This window comes from Lissotriton helveticus, chromosome 7, assembly GCF_964261635.1.
Source record: "Lissotriton helveticus chromosome 7, aLisHel1.1, whole genome shotgun sequence".
Lineage (NCBI taxonomy): Eukaryota > Metazoa > Chordata > Amphibia > Caudata > Salamandridae > Lissotriton > Lissotriton helveticus.
The window spans coordinates 382,246,524-382,270,151 of record NC_136068.1 but is presented as its reverse complement, the minus strand read 5'-3'; the positions used below and the strand labels follow the sequence as shown (position 1 = coordinate 382,270,151).

Below are 23,628 nucleotides of genomic sequence, written 5' to 3'. Positions count from 1 at the left end.
CTGATCAGTGGTGGATAAGAAAGATTTAGTATATTTAGTATATTATTAAATGAGAGAGAGAGAGGACTAAGTATCTTTGGGGGCTAGTTCACTTCCCCTGATGAGTACAGTAAATATCCAGAAGAACTAGCTCACACTCAGGAAGCTGAATGTTCATACTTGGAAAAAAACATTCGTTTTTTATGAAAACCCCCACCCACCAACCTAGTTGGTGGCATGCTTCATCATCGAGTTCCAACCTAGGTGCAGAGTGCACCACGAGTGTGCTACGACACTTGATCTACAGCGGAGCTGGTTTTAAGTGGGGTGAGTATGCAGTGAAGCTACTAAAGTGGGTTGAAAACTGATGTCCAAAGGGTCCCTTTAAATAAAGATCAGTGTTTTAATGGTGGACCCTCTGGCAGTCTTTAAAAAAGAGGTGGATATGTGTAGAGGTGAATTATGTCTCTACTATCCAGTAATATGAGGTAAATTCTACATGATTCAGCCAGACTGCGACGTATGCTGGCATTTGTCAGGACCTATGTGTAGGTATTTTAGTGAAGGGCATGATGGTCAGAAATGATTATGGTGACCATAAGTGGTGTTGCACTTGCTAAGGTGCGGAGAAAGAAGATTTCCTCCAGTCGTTGCTTAACATCTGAAAAGGAAAAAGACAAAACAGTACATACAACCACATGAACATTTATTAAAGAAGCTTCTCATTAGCGCACATGGTGGTTTGTGACTTGTCTTAACGTCTTAAACCGGTCAATATGCGGAAAAATTAGCGTGAAGAGAAATGTGGCGCTTGTGCGTGACCGCTCTATCTATGGTACTGAGTAATATGGGGTATAGTGAAAATATGCCCGGTACTATGATGGTTTTCCGTAAGTCAATGAAGGTTAAATGCTTACGATGAAGTTTCCATCAAGGGCAACACGAATCCCGCGGGGGTGGGGCAGGACCTATAGTCACACTCCGTATGTGTGACGGGGGAAAAAAGAAGAAAGAGAAAGAGATATTCAAGGGTGACTGTCACCTGTGGCAACAGGGACGTTCGGTACCTGCAGTATCCGTGAGATAAGGTATCCGGACTCCAATGTTCACTTACTTCGTCAAAGTCATCTGCCCGCTTCTCGTACTTACTGCGGCCTGCTGAATGGGATTCTTAAGGTATGGCTGTGCTCAGGAAGCCGGTATTTATGTATACGAGTTCCCGCCTGGTGTCAGTCGTAATTGCTAAAACGTGTGTCACAGTGCGCTGTGACAATGAGTGGGAGTGGTTATGGTGGTGCAAAATGCAAAAAGAGTAGAAAGACTCACTTGTGGGAGTCTATACTTAGATATTACTGTCTAATGGCTCTTAATTAGGACGCATAATCCGGGGACCTCTGTGTCTCCTTGTTTAAATGTGATGTGTAATAGGAACAACAATTACAACTGCTCTGTGAGTACACATGTGATAGGAGACTCGAGCCCCTTTAGCCTGCGTCACCGCGAACTGATTCCCATGTCAATGCGTGGGCAGTGGTCAGATGTGAGAAGAGGTTCACTGAACTGGGTACACTCAGTGGGCTAAGTGTCAAAGGTCAAGTCACTGCAGTTTTTTGGGGGGGTTCACTTGTGTATAATCAAGAGCGCAGGGATGGGGCGCCTTGGGTCCATCAGTTGTTCAGCGCATGCCAGGGAATACAGTCTTGCCACTGGTAAAACAAATATGTTTGCATTACCAGCCAAAAGCTCTGTTACTATAGGGGTTTGGAGGACATTCTGCAAGCGGCTGAGTGGTCATCGGACTCCACATTTAAAATATTCTATTTTAAGCCAGTGATGGGCATGGCTTCATTGGTGGTAAGTAAGATGTAAACAAGCATAAGCTAAGCCTCCAGTCCTAACATAGAAATTAACATTTCCAAGAAATTCTGACAAAGTATCAACTTTTTAAGGATGCGGAGGAGAGAATTATCCTACCCAGATGAAGACACACTTGTTCTCCCTACCCTTGAGAGATAGTTCATTGGACTACGTTTGACCTAAGTAGAACTTTAACCCCTTCGGCGCTGATGACGGAACCGCTCCGTCATCAGCGTCGGTTGAGCTGTGCTGATGACGGAGCGGTTCCGTCACGGCCCGCCCAGCTCGATAGAACGATCATGCGCGGCGCGAATTCCGCGCCTGCGCTGAAGGTTCTATTGAGCGGGGCGGGCCGTGACGGAACCGCTCCGTCACGAGCACAGCTCAACCGACGCTCGTGACGGAGCGGCTCCGTCACGAGCATGCGGCCGCCGCGCGGCCGCCGAAAACCGTTAGCACTGCGGCGGAATAGCCGCCGCAGTGAAGGTGTTAATCAATGGTAATTTTATGAAATGGGATTAAGTGCACATTTAAGATGGTTTTGTGAGGTTAATGGCATTGTACAGACATTTAGATGATCTCCAGGAAGTATTTGTCATGAGGTCTCTTTATTTAATAGGTGCTGAACAGAAACAAGCTTACCAGTGATGGAAAGTTCACTTGAGAAAAGAGCATCCTTGGGGATGTTCTTACGTGGGGACAGAGCAATATGATTGGTGGAATTTGACTTTTACTTCGACTCATGGGAGTTGTATTCCTTCGCTTGATTGTTAAATAATGTTCATGGCTGGTTAGCTAATATAAATGAAGAGGAAAAGTATAATCTCTTCCTCTGTGTCCTTAATAGAGTTGAAACTTTACATCACAATAGCTATAGAATTTAACACTGACCATGGTGTGAGAATGATGGTGCTAGGGCTCCCCCACAAAGGAGTATTACTGCACTGTTATATTCAGAACTGGGAATCATTGCAATCATCTAAAAAAAAAAAAATCACACACAACAGAAGTAACATACCGGTTCATAAATTGACACAAGCATTGGCAAAGCCAATAGGTTTTGCCTTATTAACCGATTGGCTTTGCAGATGCTGTACAACATTGGGAAAACCAAAATGCTTAAAAAACAAATAAGAAAAAAAGGCATTCTGAAGAAACCTTCTGATTTTCTGGGTATGTATGTGCCACTATGCAGCATGTGTGCCCACTGAAAGATGCAGTGGTCATTTTATTTACTTATCCAAGATGGCACAAGCCACTTTAATCAGTAAATAAAAAAACAAGCATTTGCAATGCAATAGGTCTTGCATTAGGACATTTTGAGCTATTGGTCTTGTAAATGACAACTTTTTTATTTATGTGTTATTTTTGAAAATAGCTCAATTTATAGCTTTGTCATTTACAATGCCAATAGTTATAACTTTCGCAAATGTGACACCTATAGCATTTGTAATGCAACATGTTTTGTATTTACGTGACTTAGATGTATTGATATTACAAATAACAATGGCTTTTAATTTTTTTAAATAATTAATTCTTAAATAAAAGTGATTGTAATTTATAATGGCAATAGCTTAAACTTTTGTAAATAACGTTTGTGAAGATTATGTTCAGTGTATTTTATTGTGACGAAAATCCTAGAACAGCAATGAAATATTAACACCTTTTTGTGCCATTTGTAATAAAGCTTGAAACATTGAGAGAACATATTTGAACCAGCTGTTGTTGAATGGTTGCACAGATTGATGCTGTGGCGGCGTTCAGTGATGCTGTGGCGTTCAGTGATGCTGTGGAAGCGCATAGTGATGTTGTGGTGCCCCCGAGTGATGCTGTGGTGATGCGATAGATAGATAAGAGTGAATGCGATAGATAGATAAGAGTGAATGCGATAGAGAGGGCGATAGAGAGGACGACAGACAGGGCGACAGACAGAGCGAGGGCGACAGACACAGAGCGAGGGCGACAGACACAGAGCGAGGGCGACAGACACAGAGCGAGGGCGACAGACACAGAGCGAGGGCGACAGACACAGAGTGAGGGCGACAGACACAGAGCGAGGGCGACAGACACAGAGCGAGGGCGACAGACACAGAGCGAGGGCGACAGACACAGAGCGAGGGCGACAGACACAGAGCGAGGGCGACAGACACAGAGCGAGGGCGACAGACACAGAGCGAGGGCGACAGACACAGAGCGAGGGCGACAGACACAGAGCGAGGGCGACAGACAGAGCGAGGGCGACAGACAGAGCGAGGGCGACAGACAGAGCGAGGGCGACAGACAGAGCGAGGGCGACAGACAGAGCGAGGGCGACAGACAGAGCGAGGGCGACAGACAGAGCGAGGGCGACAGACAGAGCGAGGGCGACAGACAGAGCGAGGGCGACAGACAGAGCGAGGGCGACAGACAGAGCGAGGGCGACAGACAGAGCGAGGGCGACAGACAGAGCAAGGGCGACAGACAGAGCAAGGGCGACAGACAGAGCAAGGGCGACAGACAGAGCGAGGGCGATTTCAGACATTTTGAGCACCTTTGAAAACAATAGCAGCTGTTGATGTTTTCAGTAAGGGAAATTGCAGTGGTTTGGCAGAGCAAACCTAGCTGTCCCATCGATTCTAACCAATAGTGTTTATCACTTTGTGAGCTGCATTATTTTACATATAAAAAACTGTTCACCAGTAAATCCTAAGCATAACTTTCACAAGCCACTGTATCCGTTCCTGCAGATAAAGTGAACCCAGTGCATGTGAGAGTGACTACCTTATGAGAAGTGGGCATGGCATGTTCAAGGCTTGATTAACATGTTAGAAACCCCCTGTCCCCAAAGAGCACGCGCTGATTGCCCGGTGACTAAGAATCGCGGAAACCAACCCTGCCTCGTAAGGTCAGTGCTTTACAGCAAATGCACATCAAGGCTGTTGATTCATGACCTGCTGCTTGGAGACAATAAAACTGCGAAGGATTTACAGCCGTAGGTTCTCCTGCCACTGGCCTGATACAATAAACCAGGAGCCCTTCTCAAGCTTCTTATCTGTGTTTTCACACAGGAATGCAAAGATGTGCGTAGTCAGAACAAACAGTGTTTTTATAATGGAAACTAAGCGTTGTTTTTTGTTTGTAAAATTTTGTTTACTTTTGCTAAATAAAAAGATGGTATTTGATAATAAATTGTGTATTTTCACAAACTGAAAAGCTGATGTCCGGGGACAGTATCATTGCATTTCCAAATGTATATTTACAGCAGATATTTTAGCTCTCACTGTAGGGTCTGAAGCCTTATTCTGTAACTGGTCCGCTCTCCGAACTTGTAACATCGAAGTAACTTCTAGAACAGTTCCATAATAGCACCTGGAAAACCCATGCAAGTTTGGGCGCTGAGGACAGATTGTGAGGTTTGCTTGGAAGCGGCAGCATAAAAACAATGTAATATAATAGTGTAGAAAGATGGTATGAGGAATGACGGGTTTATGAAAATACATTTTATATGCTCCTTACATCAACTACGTATTTTAGATTGGATTAATTTTTGGGGGGGAGGGAACAATTTTTGTTAAGTGCATAATTTTCTTTTATTTTTTAGGGAAGCGAAAACATATCTAGAAGATCGGGTTTTCTTACTACGCCATACAAATAGTGGAATATTGTGTTAATTCCTCAACCTGAATTCATGGTATTTCAGTACATATTGTGCAGCAAAATGCACTATTTGCTAAAATAAACAAGCAAACTCACCACCGCAGCCCGGCTTCAACAGGAAGCCAGGCAACCTATGTTGGGACGGGGGCGTTGCTGGACAAATACAGGAAGCAGACGGGAGCCTACCCCGCGCTCCTGTGCCCGCCGGAAGATTTCCGTCTCAGCTAGCGGCGCTCCCATGCTTGTGGAGAGCCCCGTGGCCCCCGCCTGTTAACCAGAATGACCCGCTGGCTGCCGAGGGACACGCAAGAAAAACCTGGTGAGTGGGGTGTGAGGGGGATGTGCGCGCGCGTGTCTGTGTGTGCGCGCGTGTGTGTATGCGTGTGTGTGTGTGTGTGTGTGTGTGTGTGTGTTAAAAGAGCCCGATGACTGGTTGGTGGGGGGGGGGGGAGAGGGGGTGTGTACGCGAGTGTCTGTCTGCCTAGCATAGCATAACGCCACTTTCTAGCGAAACAGCGCACATACAGCAAGCAGCCAGCAGCCAGCAGCAAAAGCGCGCTCACGAGGACAAATCTGAGACAGCAGAAGCGTGTGGCCGAACGCGGTCTCAGATTCCCAGGAGACTGAAAACAATAGTTGTCGAGCTAGACGCATGCTTCGCATGGGCACTCTAGCTCGACCTAAAAAAAATCAGCTGCACTTAAATGCATTTTTTTTTAATACAAAGGGCAGTGTGGAGTGGCCCAGCAGCAAATGATAGCTGCTGGCCACTAAAGTACAGAAATACATCATTTGAATTACTGGAAGAGGTGGGACAGCAAAGAAAGAGCGAGGGGAGCAACAGAAAATGGTCAGAGGAGGAGGAAGAGCAGCATTTGAGGGAGAGAGCAATAAGGAGTCAGGGACCACACAAGAGAGTAACATGGCACATAGGGGGGGTGGCATTTGCCAGGGAGTGTGGCGCACAAGGAAGAGAGCTAGAGAACACATGCTCACCCATGGAATGCTTAACCAAAAAGAAAACAGACGTTTCTTTAAAGTGAGCAGTGGATTGATACAAGTCAGCTCACCACAAGGATGGTAATGAGGCTCTGCTCCAAGTTTGCGACTAACACAAGAAAAGGAAAGCAAGCTATTTAATTGAATAAGCAAACAAATGGGGGGCAATAAAGCATCCAAGGGTAAGCAATGTGTTCTGTAACCCCCCTGTATGTTTTGCAATGTAGGTGAGACCTAAAAAAGGGAACCCCTCACGTAAATGAGTGCATCGGACGAGGAACTCCTTGAGGCAACAATAACCAAAGAGGACATTTAGATGCCCATCAAATGCCTCATATCGTCCAAGGCACATGGCTCGGACAGCTATTCTAATGGCGTTTATAAAATGTTTGTGCCGGAATTACTACAGATATTCTTAAAGGTATTTAAGAAAGACTCCGAGAGTGGTGGTGACTAGATTATGACCAAAACCACATTATAATTTATTCTTAATTCAAAAAAACGCCCACAGACTGCACGTCCTATAAACACATTGCATTGCTATATATTGCCACCAAATCATTGATCTCGATTCTACCACCAAGAGTGCATGGAGTGATACAGTCCTTAGTTGCCAAGGGCACTTTATCCAAGACAGGTAGATTGAGACAAAAAAAGGCATTGCATATTTTTGATATACGTCAGAGGGGAGGGAGTAATTCAGTGCTTTTGACGCTCGATGCTGAGAAGGTGTTCAATTGCGTTTCCTGGGGCGTCTTCACTGAAGTGTTGAATGCAACAGGATCCAACCAGAGCTTTCTCTATTGTACCACAGCAGGATAGCAAACACCAAAGATATGGGTGTGCCTGAATGGTGGTTTCTCTGGATGGATTCTAAGAAGGGGAGGGGGCCAGACATGGCTGCGTGGTCCCCGCAATTGTTTGCCCTTACGCTTTAATCATTGGCCTGAAGCATTAGTACATACACACATATTGGAGTAGATGTGTTTAAGTTTACCAGGTTCTCGGATTATATCCTACGTTGTAATCTTACTAGAGGAATTACAGATCGACCTTGGATCTGAGGCTTTAAAATTTATTTGAAAAATGAAGTGTTTCAAGCTTATATGGAGCCTAAGGACAAAACAATCAATTGCTGAATTGACTCTGTTAAAAGGGTTACCAGTACAGTAAAATACAAGGGCATCTATCTGGCTACCACTCTATAAAACACAAGAGGTAAATCTGTGTCAAGTGAAAGAGTCCCAGCGCCACATTTGTATGCTTCCAGAAGCCCTATTCTTCAGTGGTCATGCAGGGACTACTTTTTCCATTAAAGCCACTTACGCCGAAGTACAGTTCCTGTTTCTTGGTCACTTGTAGGCTAGCCGTCACTTCTGGCACCTCTCACGCAGTTCAAACCTTGATCCTACACTATTGAAATTTCATGATGCCTACCACATCACTAGTTCTCCAGTTGCCTCCCCTTAATGGACCAAGTTCTAGATTACATACATATAGGGTCCCTAATATGTGAAGTGGCCTCCGCAGGTACATTCATTTTGTAGTCCACATCAGTGCCGCCAGCCAGCGATCTGTCGTCTGTTTCTTCCTGCCTTTCTCAACTCAGCAGATGACTTTGGGTATTGCTCTTCCTCTCGCCGTCTCTCACTGTCCTGGACTATTGTCAGCTTCTGGTTCACTCTAAGCTGGTGTCAGCACTGGGGTTCACGATCCCCTCTGGCAAGCCCTGAGGGCACTGCCATCTTGGGTTTTAGATAAGGCTGCTCTGTCCCCATGCTGCTCTGCTGCTTCGCCACCTCCACCCACTCATTTGCCAGAGGTTGTGTTCTTCCTGGCAGTGCCTCGGCTTTCAATCAGCAGTGGTAACAGAGACCAGGCGCAAAATGTCTGCCACCATCTTGCACTTGGTATCACCTCCCTATACCTTTTAACTTTATTTTCTGAAGCTATCATAAAGATTACTGAACAAATTAATACATACTCACAAAATTGTAAGAGCACTTTAAAATGAACTTCAAGGATACTCTTAGTAGCGTATCATATACAAGAAGTAAGCAGAGCATACAAGTGGCAAAAGCAAATTAAATCTACAAAGTACAAATGATTTTTTTCTATATTCTAGGAGGAGTGTCTCTCAACTTTAATTTCTATAATTGCATTTCTGCAAATTACCACAACTCATTTCACAGATTACACCCTCTCCTTCCATAAAACCTTATCCCTGCAACCTACCAATACCCAATCTCCTCTAGCCTACCTGTCCCACCAGTCATGTCTATAAACTCCCTCTAATCATCATTTTCAACTCCTACTAATTTAATCAGCTATAAAAAAAAGAATGAATGGAATGGTTTCCTTGAAAGCACCAGACTAATCCCAGTGACCAGCAATTACACTTGACTAATTATTAACCCCAGGTCCTGGGGTAGCATGCTATTGGCTGCAAAGAGTTTCAGTGCACCTTTAAGGGTAGTAAGCGATACATAAATGCATTTACAATACAGTTCAGTATTATTCACATACAAGGAACACGTCATTGTTGGAGCCATTGCCGATGTTCACCATAGGAATGTGCAGAGGAATTCTGAAGATCTTTATCATTGATTGTGCTCAAATACTTACCATGTGATGGAATGGTGTCTTCAGAGCAAGATGGGGTGGTGGTCTGTGTACTATATCCGCTGGAGCAATGGAGGGAATCTCTACTGTGCTGAATTTCTGTGCTTAATCCTTGATTTAGGACCAAGGCCAAGTGGTCCCGAGCAAATTTTGTCTGCAAAACAGAACGATAATTACCGCAACAGCAGGGTAGACATCCTAATACATAGCTCTTACAGTTTAGCCCACTAAAAAATCATCAATTTATGTGTCAAGTTTATGCAGCAACAGACTATGTAGGAGTGATAACTTAAGTTCACAATTTAAAAAAAACCTGCATTATAACTCTATGTGCTCCTGTAATCATGTCTCATGTCTCTCGAAAGACATTGTTTTTTTAGGCTCCTTAATATCAGAGCCGCCACCAGACCACAACCTCATCACATGAAGACCAAGGACTGTTAAAACCATGACAACATTTTGGAAAATAAGTGACTTAGTGCTAACATGCACCTAGTGAGGGCCCAGGATTCTGGACTTGCTTAATCGGACAATTTACTTACCTTCCGTAACAATATATCTGTAAGAAACAAAGGTTACTTATAGATTCCTGACCTTAGAATTACCCCCAGGCATCAGACTGGTCCCTGAAAGTCAGCAGTACCTCTGCGTGTCAGAAAGTGGCGTCGGTCGGCTCCGCATCCATTGTTGGGATCGTGGTCGGTGGAATGGCATTGCAGTAGCTACTTGGACGCCGCCCTCGCGAGCAGACCTCAATTCTGTACACAACTTTCCACGGCAGAAACGCAGAGCCATGCAAGACACTGACCACTGGTGCACAAAACTAGGGCCCTGAAAGGAAGTACTTGAACCTAGAAATCAGTTTGCCGAACAGGGAGGATGGGTGGGGCGGTAAGGAATCTATAACTAACCTATGTTTTTTACAGATATATCGTTACCCAAGGTAAGTAACTTGTTCATCTGAAAGAAACAGTTACTTACAGATTCCTTACCTTAGAATAGATACCCCAGCAATTACAACCCCGGCGGTGGCACGGCTAACTAGATTCACACCAGAAAGTCCTGGAGAACAGAACGGCGAAAGAAGCCATCTCTCCGGACTTGGATGTTCAGTCAGTAGTGCTTAATAAACGTGTGCAACGATGCCCAAGTAGCTGCCTGACAAATGTAATTCAGAGGGACTTCCCGTCCCCTGGTGGAATGGGCGTGCACCCCCACTAGAGGCTCCTTTCTTGCTAGAGAATAGCAGGCTTTAATACACAAAACGACCCATCTGGAGATGGTTCGCTTGTGTACGGCCCGACCCTTCTTGCCGCCCACGTAGGCAAGTCCCACTGAGGCATTATGAAGGGAAAGAGATGAGTAATGCCTTTTAAGAATCTATTTACAACCGGGGACTTGAAGAGAGAAGGCTGATCAGGAAGCCTAAGAAAGGCAGAAATGGCCGAGAGATAGCCCTTGATAGTGCCCAGAGCAGAGCCCTGCTGGGCCAAAGAAAGATGGAACAAGAGAACCTTAGAAAGAGAGAAAGGGGAGCCACAGCATTTGCTGCGCACCATACCACAAATTTGTTCCACTGGCAGGCGTATATTGTCTTACTGGAGGGACACCGGGCTGCCATGATTCCATCACAGTGTTCGGGAGGCAAGTCGAATGACGTCAACGGCCGCTGCTCAATCCCCACGCAAGAAGGTGGAGGCTGGACAGGTTCAGGTGGAGGACAGTCCCCTGCTGCTGCGGCAAAAGATCCTCCCGAAGAGGCAGATGGATCAGAGGATCGATGGCTAGATGCAGTAGCTCGAAATACCAGACTCTTCGCGCTCAATCCGGTCGTGCTTGATCTTCAGCACTCTGGGCAGAAGTGGTATAGGCGGAAAGGCGTACAACAGACTGCAACTCCACTCACGGCGAAATGCGCCACCGAGCGAGTGCCGCCTTGGTAATTCTAAAGCACAGCATTGCTGACATTGCACATTCTCTTCGGTGGCGAATAAATCTAACCAAGGCTCTCCCCACTGTTTAAAGAGACCTTGCACCATCTCCGAGTGAACTCACCATTCGTGATCCATAATGCACCTGCGGCTGAGTTCGTCCACCCTGGCGTTCAGCGAACCTGTCAGGTGTTGAACCACCTTGGATACACCCGGATGTTTCAGCCACGTCCAGAGGCAGAGGGCCTCTTGACATAGGGTCCATGACCCCATCCCGCCTTGTTTGTTGCAGTACCACATGGCGGTGGTGTTGTCCGTAAACACCTGCACTACTCTTCCCCAGACAGAGTAACCACTCCCACTCATAGTCTGTTAGCGCGGTCGAAGAAAATATCGACTTCTTCCGGGGCGAGTCTGCTCTTCAAACAGTGGATCAGACGGCAAAAGAGTGTTCGATTGTCCACGCAATTGTTCAGAACTTGAATTCTCCAATGCTGCTGAAAGAGGGTTAACTTCGGATGGTTCAACAGGGGTGTCGGGTCTTACTGTGTTATCTCCTACAAGCTGCGCGTCACTAAACGGCACGTAACTTAGGGGGACATAAGTTTCAGACGAGCCGAATCCTTTTCTGATCCAACTATCCGCTGGCAATGGGAGCGGAACTCTCTTGGTGTGGGTGGCATGCACCCAATGTTTTCTCCCTTCCAGCCGAACCGCAGTCCTCGTTGCCAGCAACACCTGGTAAGGTCCCACGAACCTTGGCTCAAGATTTCGTTTTCGTCCAAAGTTGCGGGTAAGAACCCAATCACCTGGTTGGAGCCGATGACCAGGACCCTCTGTTTGTGCCGGTAGAGCCTCAAAGACCTGTTTTTTTTTTTTTCTTTTTTTTTTTTAATGGCATTTATAGAGCGCATACAATTACCCTTGGGCGTCTCGGCGCTAAAAGTGCATCAATGTCTCACCATGAACAGAAGTACGGAAAAGAATCACTGATTGAATAACCATGTTTTCAGGTTTTTTCTAAACTGAAGAAGTGTGGGGCTTGTTTTTATATGATTAGGTAGGGTGTTCCAAAGTCTAGGGGCCGCGATAGAAAAGCAGCGGTCGCCCCAGGACACCGTACGACTTCGCTGAACCACTAATTGATTGAGAGATGTGGATCTGATTTAGCAGTCAGATCATAGAGATAGTCAATTAACATTGGATATTCAAGTCTATCAAATTCTTTAGGCCTCGGGACTCCCCAAATGTTCGCAGGACGGCCGAACACAATCTCATATGGGCTGAGCCCTACTCGAGAGTGCACAGTCGCCCTGGTCGATAAAAGAGCTAAAGGCAAAGCGTCGGGCCATGATAGACCAGTCGTTGCCTGGATTTTGGCAAGTTTCAGTTTCAGAGTGCCATTATATCTTTCCACTAAACCCGCAGACTGAGGATGATTAGCACTATGAAACTTCTGATTTATGCCAAGACCACGACATACACTCTTCATTACACTTCCCACAAACTCACTTCCGTTATCTGACCATACAATCCGCGGCATTCCATACCTGGGGAAATATTCTTTGAGTAGAACCTTTGCTGTGGACAGGGCAGTATTATCCTTTAGGGGGTAAGCCTCAATCCATCTGGAGAACGCACAAACTACAACCAAGACGAACTTCAAATTATTGCATCTCTCAATGTGGATAAAGTCTAACTGAATAATTTCAAAGGGACATGTGGGAGGAGCAAAATGACCACGTGGAGTGGGGGTGCCCTTGCCAGGATTATACATCAAACATACCATGCAATTTTTAACCACTCTCTCCGCACATTTAGTAATTCCATCATTCTTCCATACGGGCGACAGCAACTTACATATGCCTTTCGTATTAATGTGTGATGTACCATGAGCCATAGTAACAACAGCAAGCACGTATGCATCTGGTAACATCCATCTCTGCTTTTCCGACAAATCAACCCAACATCCATTCTCGTCTAACTTTCCCGTACTTTCTTTCCACTGAGTCTTTTCCATCTCAGTAGCTTCATTCTGTATCTTCTTCACACTCTCAACTGTGTCCTCACACATACTAGTCTCCGCTGGCCATCTTACTGAACTCGCAACATACATTCGATTTGTCATATCTCTAGCCGTCTCCTTCGCAATCTCATCCGCAAACGCATTACCGCGACCAACATCATCCGTCACCTTCCGATGCGCACTACATTTGATTATTGCCACCTCTTTAGGCAATGTAAGTGCGTCCAAAAGGTCATTCACAAGCTGTCCGTGCTGAATCTTCGTACCATGCGACGTCAAAAATCCTCTTTCTCTCCACAATCGACCAAAACTATGCGCCACACCAAAAGCATACTGGCTGTCTGTAAACACATTCACCCGCTTCCCTCTGGACAACACACACGCTCTCGTCAAGGCGATCAACTCAGCCGCTTGGGCCGAATTCTGACTCAATCTCGCAGATTCCACAACCGTACTCAATGTGACTACAGCATACGCAGTCGTCACATCACCATTTAGTAACTTAAAACATGAACCATCCACATACAAGGTACCATCGGGATCTACCAATGGAGTGTTTTTCAGGTCAATACGACCCTTCGTCTCCTCTTCAGTTCTCAAATAGCAATCATGTGGTGTTACATCACTTAATTCCATGTCGATCGGCAACAACGTTGCTGGATTCAACACATTACACCGTTTTATCCGTATGTGACTTGCCAATAACGTCAACTCATATCCAGACAACCTTGCGCTCGTCAAATGTTGAGTTTTCGTTCGGTTCAAGAGAGTGTCGACTGCATGCGGGACCATCACTGTGAGCATATTATCCATGACCAGACCTGCGGACTGTCGAATGGACGCCGCAGCTGCCGCTGTTGCTCTCAAACAACTCGGCAAGGCTCTAGCTACTGGGTCTAAGGTTGAAGAAAAATATGCGCATGGACGCTGTTTGTCGCCAAATTGTTGTGTCAGAACACTCAACGCACAACCGTCCCTCTCGTGAACATAAAGTGTGAACGGCTTATTGTAATCAGGAGTACCCAACACAGGAGCCGAACACAACGCATCACGCAATTCAGAAAAACTTTTCTGACACTCTTCAGTCCATGGCAAAGGAGATGAAACATCCTTGCACGTAAGGGCTATCAATGGTTTCGCCGACAATGAAAAATTTGGAATCCATTGTCTGCAGTATGACGTAATACCTAGAAAGGCACGTACATCTCTCTGAGTCTTTGGCACAGTCATTCGAGCAATCGCTGCAATTCTCTCTGGGGTCAACCTTTTCCCATCCTTTGACAGTAAGTGACCTAAGTAGGTTACTTCTTGACAACAATATTGTAGCTTAGAAGGTGACACCTTGTGATGTAAGTCACATAGGTGCTGCAACAATGATACTGTAGCGGTTTTGCAAATAGCCTCTGTATCAGCTGCCACTAATAGGTCGTCAACGTATTGAACTAAGGCTGCGCCTGTCGGCAACACAAATGCATCAAGCTGACTTTTAAGTGCTTGGCTATAGATCGATGGACTCTCACAGTAGCCCTGTGGTGCGCGTTTAAATCTAAAACTGCGACCACCCAGTGAAAATCCGAATAGGTCTCTGCTTTCCTCAGCGATCGGAATACTAAAGAAAGCATTCTTTAGATCGATTACCGTGAACCAGGAGGCAGAAGCCGGAATCAGGGTCAACAAAGCCGTGATGTCAGGCACCACAGGAAACTGGGGAATCACGATTTTATTTACTTCTCGTAAATCAATTACAAAGCGGTACACAGGAGGTTTAGTTGGATCTGTGCGTTTCAAAATCGGTAACACAGGACTATTACACACATTGCCTCGAGTTTCTTCAATGACATCCTTTTCGATCAGGTCATAAATGATCGCTAATAGTGCTCGCTCACCATCAAAAGAGATACGATACTGTGGTATACGTGGGAAACGCACATTCGATTTCAACTGAACCACATAAGGTGGGATGTTCAATAAGCCTACATCATTGGGACCCGTAGCCCATAACGACGCAGGAAGGGAACTCAATTCCGGTGGGAACTTATCAATTGATAAGTACATAGGAGAGATCGCTCTCTGACCTAATGTAAGCTCCACTCCCGCAGGAGAGCAGTACAAAGTCGCATATAACCGTTTTAACAAATCCAAGCCCAAAAGATTCTCACCACAACCAGTAGATAAAATCAATGGGGCCTCTAGCTCATGAGGACCAATCGTAAGGGACAGAGGGCTAGAGACAGGATTGCTAACAGGGGCGCCAGAGAATCCAATGGAAACATTTGTTAAGCCGGACAAAGGTGCGCCAGGGAGTTTCGAATGCATGATGGAACTTTTCGTCGCACCAGTGTCTAACAGAAAAGGCTCAACTATGCCAGATGTAGCAACTGCGACGTAAGGCCCACTCTGATCAACCGGAACTGATACTACTCCCTCTCTCTGTCGGTGGCTGTCCTAGTAGTGGTTACCTGCATCAATCTCATGTTCGACGTAATAATCCTCACATTTCGTTGGTCAAAATAATTATTCGCGTCTGATGGGGTATGAGGGCGCTCATGATTTTGGTTTTGAGGGGCACCGCGGCCTCTACCTCGGGGTGCTTGTTGAGGACCACCACGACCCCCTCGTGCCGACACACCGTTAAGCCGGTCACGCAAAGCTGGACAATCATATTTTATATGGCCCTCTCTTCTACAATATGCACACTGATTATACCCAAGCGCAGATCTAAAGTCGGAGAAGTCAGATCGGGATTGCATCCTGGAAGATTGGAATTGTGGTCGATATTGCTGTTGCGAATCATTTTGATTTGAACGTGGAGGATACGCTTGCTGTAACAAAACCTTAGTTTTAAGCTCCTTCGTTTTCTTGTCTGAACGATCACTTTCTTCCTTTTCCCTATTCTCATAATATTGAGCTGTCGCTAATATTTGAGCAGTAGTTGAAACCGGCCAAGCACTTTCTGAATTTTTCAATTTGTTGCATAGCTCAGGCAACAAATTCAATACAAATTTATCAACAAATAACCGTTGGCCTCCCTCGGTGCCCATATCCTGACCACTATGATCGACAAATGCCTCTTCGAATCTGGTAAAGAAATCGGAGACACTCTCGTCCTTCTTTTGCTTACAAGCTGCTAATTTATCCCAGTTCACCCTCATCGCTGGCATAATCGTTTTCATGAACGTAATGATTCTTTGGGGCAGATCCGTAATTAACTGCTCAGGCTTAGCCCCACCCACTTGTCGGCCATCGGCCGCTATTATTGCAGCCCAATCACCGCCTAACTCATTCGCATGGTTTTCTTGGCGAATTTTCGCCCAAATCGGGTGTGGTACGACATTGCCAAACAGCATGTCGATGTCCGCAAGATTCATAATAGTAGCGTCTACCAGTTGAGACAACTCCTTATAATAACCCGCCGGATTCTTGCGTGGATCAGGCAAGGACTGCTTCACCTGTAAGACTTCTGATCGCTTCCATGGGAGGTGTATCCAAACTCTTTGGAAATGTGGCAGAACCGCAGGATTTCCACCAGGATTACCTGGCATCCATACTGGCGGAACCTCTCTCATAGGATACTGACCAGGAGTCGCTTTCCAATTGTCGGAGTCGTCATCAAACGACACTCGAGGAGGCACTGTGGATCTATAGGCTAACAATCGCTCTAAGGCACGTCGTACCTCTCCACCTACTATCGTACCGTTCGAAAATTGACTCTGAAGTTCAATCATATCGGGCGGTACATCATCTACATCATCACTATACCATTGTTCTCTCAAAAAGTTACACATTTCTTCGAACACGAATCTCTGCGTAGGCTCATTAAACTGAGAAAACGTGTCGAAAACCATGCGTGGAGGGTAGTTAGCAGGGTGTCTTATCCACCTACGCGCCATATTCGCTAACGTTGCACTCTCCCTTCCACCAGGGATTTGACTTCGTCTCTGGGGAGTTTCAGAAATATCGGATGGAAATAACTTCCCAAGGAGTGGTGAATAGAGGGTAGCAACAGTATTAGGGATACGGTTACGAACAGAAGGAGAAGAAGAAAGAAGAACAGGAGCAACAACATTAGAAGTGAAAGTAGGAACAGCGGGGGTAGTCAAGGTAGTTGGAGTAGCAGAAACTAGAGGCTGAGGAGGTACAGGCAAAGGAGCAGTTAGAATAGGAGTAGTTGGAGGGACAAACACAGGACCAACAACGGGTTGAGCAGCAGCCGCTTGAATAACGGGAGGGACAACAGGAGGAACTATAGGAGCCGTAGTATCCTGTGCATAAGGAGGTGGTGATTTCAATAAATGCTAGCAAAGGATCCTCTTTCGCTTCTTTCGCGTCTTCGTTCTTTTTATCAGAACTAGACGATAAAACCGGATAACATTTATCCACCTTCATATGATGCAGTCTGGTGGAAATTTCTATCTCTTTTTCTACTTTATCCCGCTGACATTGCTGCACGACTTGCATTATCGGAATGATACCCTCTTTTCGATTCTTCTTAAGCTGTTTGATTTCTTTCTGCTTGGCCTCTTTACGCCATAACCGAAGGGAATCAAACCTAGCTGGCCTAGCTTTCTTCTTAAATAATTTAGCTTCTAGATTATCTAAAATCTCCATTTCAAAACTTCTGTGTGGTGGCCAACTAAGGACACCGTACTTTCTCGTATAACGGAACCAACAGTCATTATATTTAATAGGGCCCACACCATGTCGACTATAGAGCTCATATATCGGAGTTCCAACTGGAGGTATCGGACACGAGTCCTCCAACCGGGAATCCTTGTTGCAACATTTGAAGAAACCAATGAAACCACTACGGCTAGGCATCATGCACACTAACCAAGTATCAAACTTCAAGGGTTACCAAAGTACTAAATCTTCGTGAAAGACAAAACCCTCAGTTTTTGGCAATTGCAACTGTCAAATAACAACTAAGGACCAACAACTAAGCACCACAAATGCAATGGAACCATGCAAACAACTAAGCACCAACAACTAAGGACTGGGAGCGACCCACAAATACTTAACTGAGAGCTCGATGGCGTCACCAGGAAGGCCCGTCTATCGTCTCGCCATACAAAGGACTACGCCAGGCACCAAAACAGGTCGACAGTCAGGGCATCGATCCGTTGCAGCCGTCAGGAGGCGGGAATCTTCGCGGGAAAAATCTTTGGACCACTTATTTCGACAACAGGATCGATGAAGCGGGGTGCACCTTTTCCTCGGAGATTTCACACGAAGTTCCTCGCAATCGTCAGGTTTTGGACCGGTACCGCTGATGTCGCCCCACGTTGGGCGCCAACTGAAGGACTGGACTTTTAAGAACCAGCGGTGCCAGGGAACAACACCTGAAACCTTCGTAGGATACCTGTTCGGCGCACAAGTGACAGAGACACGGGACACTTCCTTCGGCGTCAAAGATCAGCGTTTATTACTGCAGGGATGCAAAAGTCATGGGAAGTACAACAGAGTGTAGGTTCCAAGAGTCTGCTTCGAATTGCGAATGTGGATCGCTCCTTTTATACACATTTTCAGCATTCAATAACGTAACGAACAAAAGGTTACAACTCAGTTCCCACAATAAACTTAAAAGGGCTTCATTCATGGTGTCGGAAACCCGGAACATAATCACAGTAACATTTGTCGGTTCCCAACTGTAAAAGCACATTATCCTGCTGCTATGCACATTCCACTCTAGTTGTAAAAGGACGAGAGTAAGAGACAGGAACAGGTGCAAGGAAGTCAGACAACAGAAGAAAAAGGAGTGTGGAGGTAATATCGGAAGCGCAATCCCAGGATCAAAGGATTTGAGCCGAGCGCATGCAAGGCTGAAACAATAGGCCAACGTGGGAAGATTACCCAGCTGCGGAGCCATCTGTCTCTGCCGTGTCATCCCCCAGTCTTGGGAATCACAGGGTCATGAGGCGGACATTTGCCTGTTCGCGGACTACGTGAAGTCAAGAAACAAAATGGATGCCGTATCTAAAATGGAACCCGAGGGTTCAAATGAAGAAACCTGTAAATAAGACGAACCCTTCTAAGTAGCGTAGCGAAAATGCGTACACCTATTAATCTCGTCATTTACGGTTCATAGATACCACACTCGCTAGCATCGTAACGGTTCTCATTGGTCCTCAAGAGATTGTCCAAAGGCAAAACGAGCCAATCAGAAAGCTCCATTTTTGGAAGGTGAGCATGGGGGGCGGGGGGTCTCACAAGAGTCCTGCAAACCCAACTGACCAGTTATTGAAAAAACTTTAATTTCCCAAAACTACCGAAGAGATTGACACCAAATTACAAAAAACAACAAGTGATGGACTGAATGTGGATCAATGTCACACACTCCCCCAGTCAAAAGATCTGGGCCCAAATCCATCGTTTTTTTGCACTCCACACCACCCTGGGTCAGATAATGGCTTTATGCAAATCAGCTCTGACCCTGTTGCCCCATGGGAACAGTCCAGTCCGAACTACAACAGCCATATCTTTCCCAGACCGGAATCAAGCATCCGAGGACCGGACCGGTTTCGAGGTAACACCTCTCTTCAGCCCGGCTAGCTTGACTCCAAGTGGTGTGGAGTGCCTGGGACCCACGTCTGGGCATCCCCAGCGCACTTAGGGCGGCAATTGCAAAAAACAACAAGTGATGGACTGAATGTGGATCAATGTCACACACTCCCCCAGTCAAAAGATCTGGGCCCAAATCCATCGTTTTTTTGCACTCCACACCACCCTGGGTCAGATAATGGCTTTATGCAAATCAGCTCTGACCCTGTTGCCCCATGGGAACAGTCCAGTCCGAACTACAACAGCCATATCTTTCCCAGACCGGAATCAAGCATCCGAGTACCGGACCGGTTTCGAGGTAACACCTCTCTTCAGCCCGGCTAGCTTGACTCCAAGTGGTGTGGAGTGCCTGGGACCCACGTCTGGGCATCCCCAGCGCACTTAGGGCGGCAATTGCAAAAAACAACAAGTGATGGACTGAATGTGGATTAATGTCACACACTCCCCCAGTCAAAAGATCTGGGCCCAAATCCATCGTTTTTTTGCACTCCACACCACCCTGGGTCAGATAATGGCTTTATGCAAATCAGCTCTGACCCTGTTGCCCCATGGGAACAGTCCAGTCCGAACTACAACAGCCATATCTTTCCCAGACCGGAATCAAGCATCCGAGGACCGGACCGGTTTCGAGGTAACACCTCTCTTCAGCCCGGCTAGCTTGACTCCAAGTGGTGTGGAGTGCCTGGGACCCACGTCTGGGCATCCCCAGCGCACTTAGGGCGGCAATTGCAAAAAACAACAAGTGATGGACTGAATGTGGATCAATGTCACACACTCCCCCAGTCAAAAGATCTGGGCCCAAATCCATCGTTTTTTTGCACTCCACACCACCCTGGGTCAGATAATGGCTTTATGCAAATCAGTTCTGACCCTGTTGCCCCATGGGAACAGTCCAGTCCGAACTACAACAGCCATATCTTTCCCAGACCGGAATCAAGCATCCGAGGACCGGACCGGTTTCGAGGTAACACCTCTCTTCAGCCCGGCTAGCTTGACTCCAAGTGGTGTGGAGTGCCTGGGACCCACGTCTGGGCATCCCCAGCGCACTTAGGGCGGCAATTGCAAAAAACAACAAGTGATGGACTGAATGTGGATCAATGTCACACACTCCCCCAGTCAAAAGATCTGGGCCCAAATCCATCGTTTTTTTGCACTCCACACCACCCTGGGTCAGATAATGGCTTTATGCAAATCAGCTCTGACCCTGTTGCCCCATGGGAACAGTCCAGTCCGAACTACAACAGCCATATCTTTCCCAGACCGGAATCAAGCATCCGAGGACCGGACCGGTTTCGAGGTAACACCTCTCTTCAGCCCGGCTAGCTTGACTCCAAGTGGTGTGGAGTGCCTGGGACAACAGGGTCAACAGGGTCAGAGCTGATTTGCATAAAGCCATTATCTGACCCAGGGTGGTGTGGAGTGCAAAAAAACGATGGATTTGGGCCCAGATCTTTTGACTGGGGGAGTGTGTGACATTGATCCACATTCAGTCCATCACTTGTTGTTTTTTGCAACCAAATTACAAAAGGCATGCTTTCTGGACCTAGATCTAGCGTTCAGCCAAATTTTGTGTAATTACTTTCAGCAGTTTTTGCAGTAGTGCGTTCCAGGAAAGGCTATGGAAATTTGGTTTTGGGAACCCATTTATTCTCGGGCCCCGCTTCATGGATCATCTTTGCACCTTCCAGGAAGGAGCTGAAGTGGATGAGCCTTTTTTCTAAAGATTTGTCAAGTTATTAGCAGACCACAAAATGATTTTCCTAGGGAAATGCAGACCCAACTAGAACTACCCAGTGGCAACCACAACTGGGTAATATCTATCTATTTATCTATATTTATTTTATCTCCCCCACAGTGTCCCTTGGACCAGACAGCTGGATACTGCTGCCAGGTTACTTTACTACCTGTCTGCTGCTTCCCTCCCTTCCCGTCTTTTGTTTTTTAATTTGGTTTATCCTCTGAGGGCCTGGCAGCTGCACAATGCCACTCTGCAACTTGCTTCCTTATTTTAGTGTTCACATGCATTTTTTTCTTATGTATCGATTAAAATTTGCTGTTGGCCAGCTTGGAATGATCATGTAAATAGGTCTCGCCTTTTGGGCTTTTTCCAGATGCTGAACATCGCCCAAAATTATTTTGCTGTATGACCAAATCTAAAATGCACTGGCAAAAATTATTTTTTAAAAGTGTAATGAAGCACACGGGTGCATGCGTCATCATGCATAAGCGCATATTAATTACGGCATGAGATGCGGCCTAACAGCTAGAGCTGCTGACTTTGGACCTGGGGAACTAGGTTTGAGTCCCAGCCTTGGTTCAACAGCTTTTGAGCCTGGGCAAATAATGTAATCTTCCCAAGCCTAAAAAAAAAAGTGTAATGTAATCTGGGGTTCATGTAAAGCACTACAAAGCCCTAGGGCCAATATCGCACCATCTAAAACAGCAAAAATAAATATGTGCTGTGATGCTACAGAGGCCAAAGAGTCCTCTGGAATCAAAAAGCCAGTTGGCTTTTTCATTGGATGCCTGGTCTGGGCAACAAGACAGGAGGGTGGCACATAGTGCAAATAGGACCAAAGGTGTCAAATTCAATCAAAGGCGACAGGTTCAGTTACCACCCTGAGTCATCATGGGCGAATTACCAGTTCAAGCACCCTTAGCTAACCAATCACTGGAAAGTCACAAACAGGCTTTCCTGCAGCTAAGCCCTCCTCCTTATTTTTGCCTCAAAAGGGCACCATTGATCTGCATTAAATAGGATGCAGTTGCAGCCAACCATTCTTTAGTGCAAAGGCATGATGTAAAGCGGGTTTTTTAGACGGATCAATAACGAATTTGACCCTGGTACACAGGACAAGTGGTTTATTCCTCTGTTGATTTTTTTGTACTGACGTATGGAAGCCAAGGGCGACGACTTTGGCCGCCATCTTGGAGGGAAAGCCCGGTTAGCGCTCTAGCGTTCGGGCGAATCACGGCCCGGGCGCCTTAAAAAGCACAGACAGACGAGGCATTGGTAATTTCAACCTGATAACGGAGCACTCCTGAGGCGGAAAGCCGGGAGTTAGGCCACTGACTCTGATTTTAATTACCACATTTTGCACATATATCTGTTTTTATACTGTTTTTAAAAATTGTTATTACTTGCGTAAAATTGCACACGAGCACTAATTTGCCTAGGGACAGTTGGGGCGCGCTACTGTACTCGTTTTAGGCTCACCGAGGGCCGATTCAGGGCCACACTCGGACTCAGACGGGCTTCCCCGAGGGCGACGACTTTGGCCGCCATCTTGGAGGGAAAGCCCGGTTAGCGCTCTAGCGTTCGGGCGAATCACGGCCCGGGCGCCTTAAAATTAAGCCCATTTCCCGTCCGCGCAGCGGGCGCGCCGGTGGCGCGCCAGAGGCAAGCCCGTCTGGGCCCGTCCGGGCCAGATCGGGCCTAGGGCCAGCCTCTATGCCCATTTTTCGGCAGGATCCAGCCGCTCTCACCAGGGATCAATTGCTGGCATTACAAAACCACGGGGATCCAGGTTGTTCTCAACGGGACTGGATGATGGCTCCGTTCTGCCGCTGTCGGTCCTGCCCCGAGCCTGGATCCGTGGGGATCAACGGCAAGAAATCCAGCCGAGTCCTGAGGATGGCATTACTTAATTGTAGATCTTTGCCAAAACATGCGGTAGAAATCAACTTGCTGATCGAGGATAGCAACCTGGATCTGCTTTTCCTCACGGAAACCTGGTTAACCCCTTTCACTGATTTTGATACCATCTCTGCCCTACCTTGCGGTTTTAGGATTCAGACTCGTAACCGTGATGAGGGGAAAGGGGGGGGTCTTGCTATAATTCACAAGGAATCCCTGACCTGTAGATTGGAGGATAGTGGAATCTTAGACACAGAGAGCACGGGTTTCAACATTCAATTGACACCTACATCCTCCCTCTCGGGATTCCTCATTTACCGCCTGCCGGGTAACCTAAAACAATTTTTAGATTCCCTTTTAGAATCCACCTTAGCGGCTGCAGC

The 23,628-nt window shown here is 46.4% G+C and overlaps 2 protein-coding genes across 5 annotated transcripts in view; one reads left to right on the top strand and one right to left on the bottom strand.

The window, feature by feature from the left end:
• The window catches only part of LOC144768495 (protein MTSS 1-like), a 563,908-nt gene that overhangs the window by 36,803 nt on the left and 503,477 nt on the right, over positions 1-23,628 (bottom strand). For all 4 annotated transcript variants that reach the window (XM_078652201.1, XM_078652202.1, XM_078652203.1 and 1 more), the window contains one exon: positions 9,097-9,247. In XM_078652201.1, coding sequence (XP_078508327.1) covers positions 9,097-9,247 — 151 coding nt within the window. The remainder of the gene's footprint in view (positions 1-9,096; positions 9,248-23,628) is intronic.
• ERGIC3 (ERGIC and golgi 3) overlaps positions 1-23,628 on the top strand; it is a 476,385-nt gene that overhangs the window by 414,548 nt on the left and 38,209 nt on the right. The gene's annotated exons all lie outside the window — the stretch shown is intronic.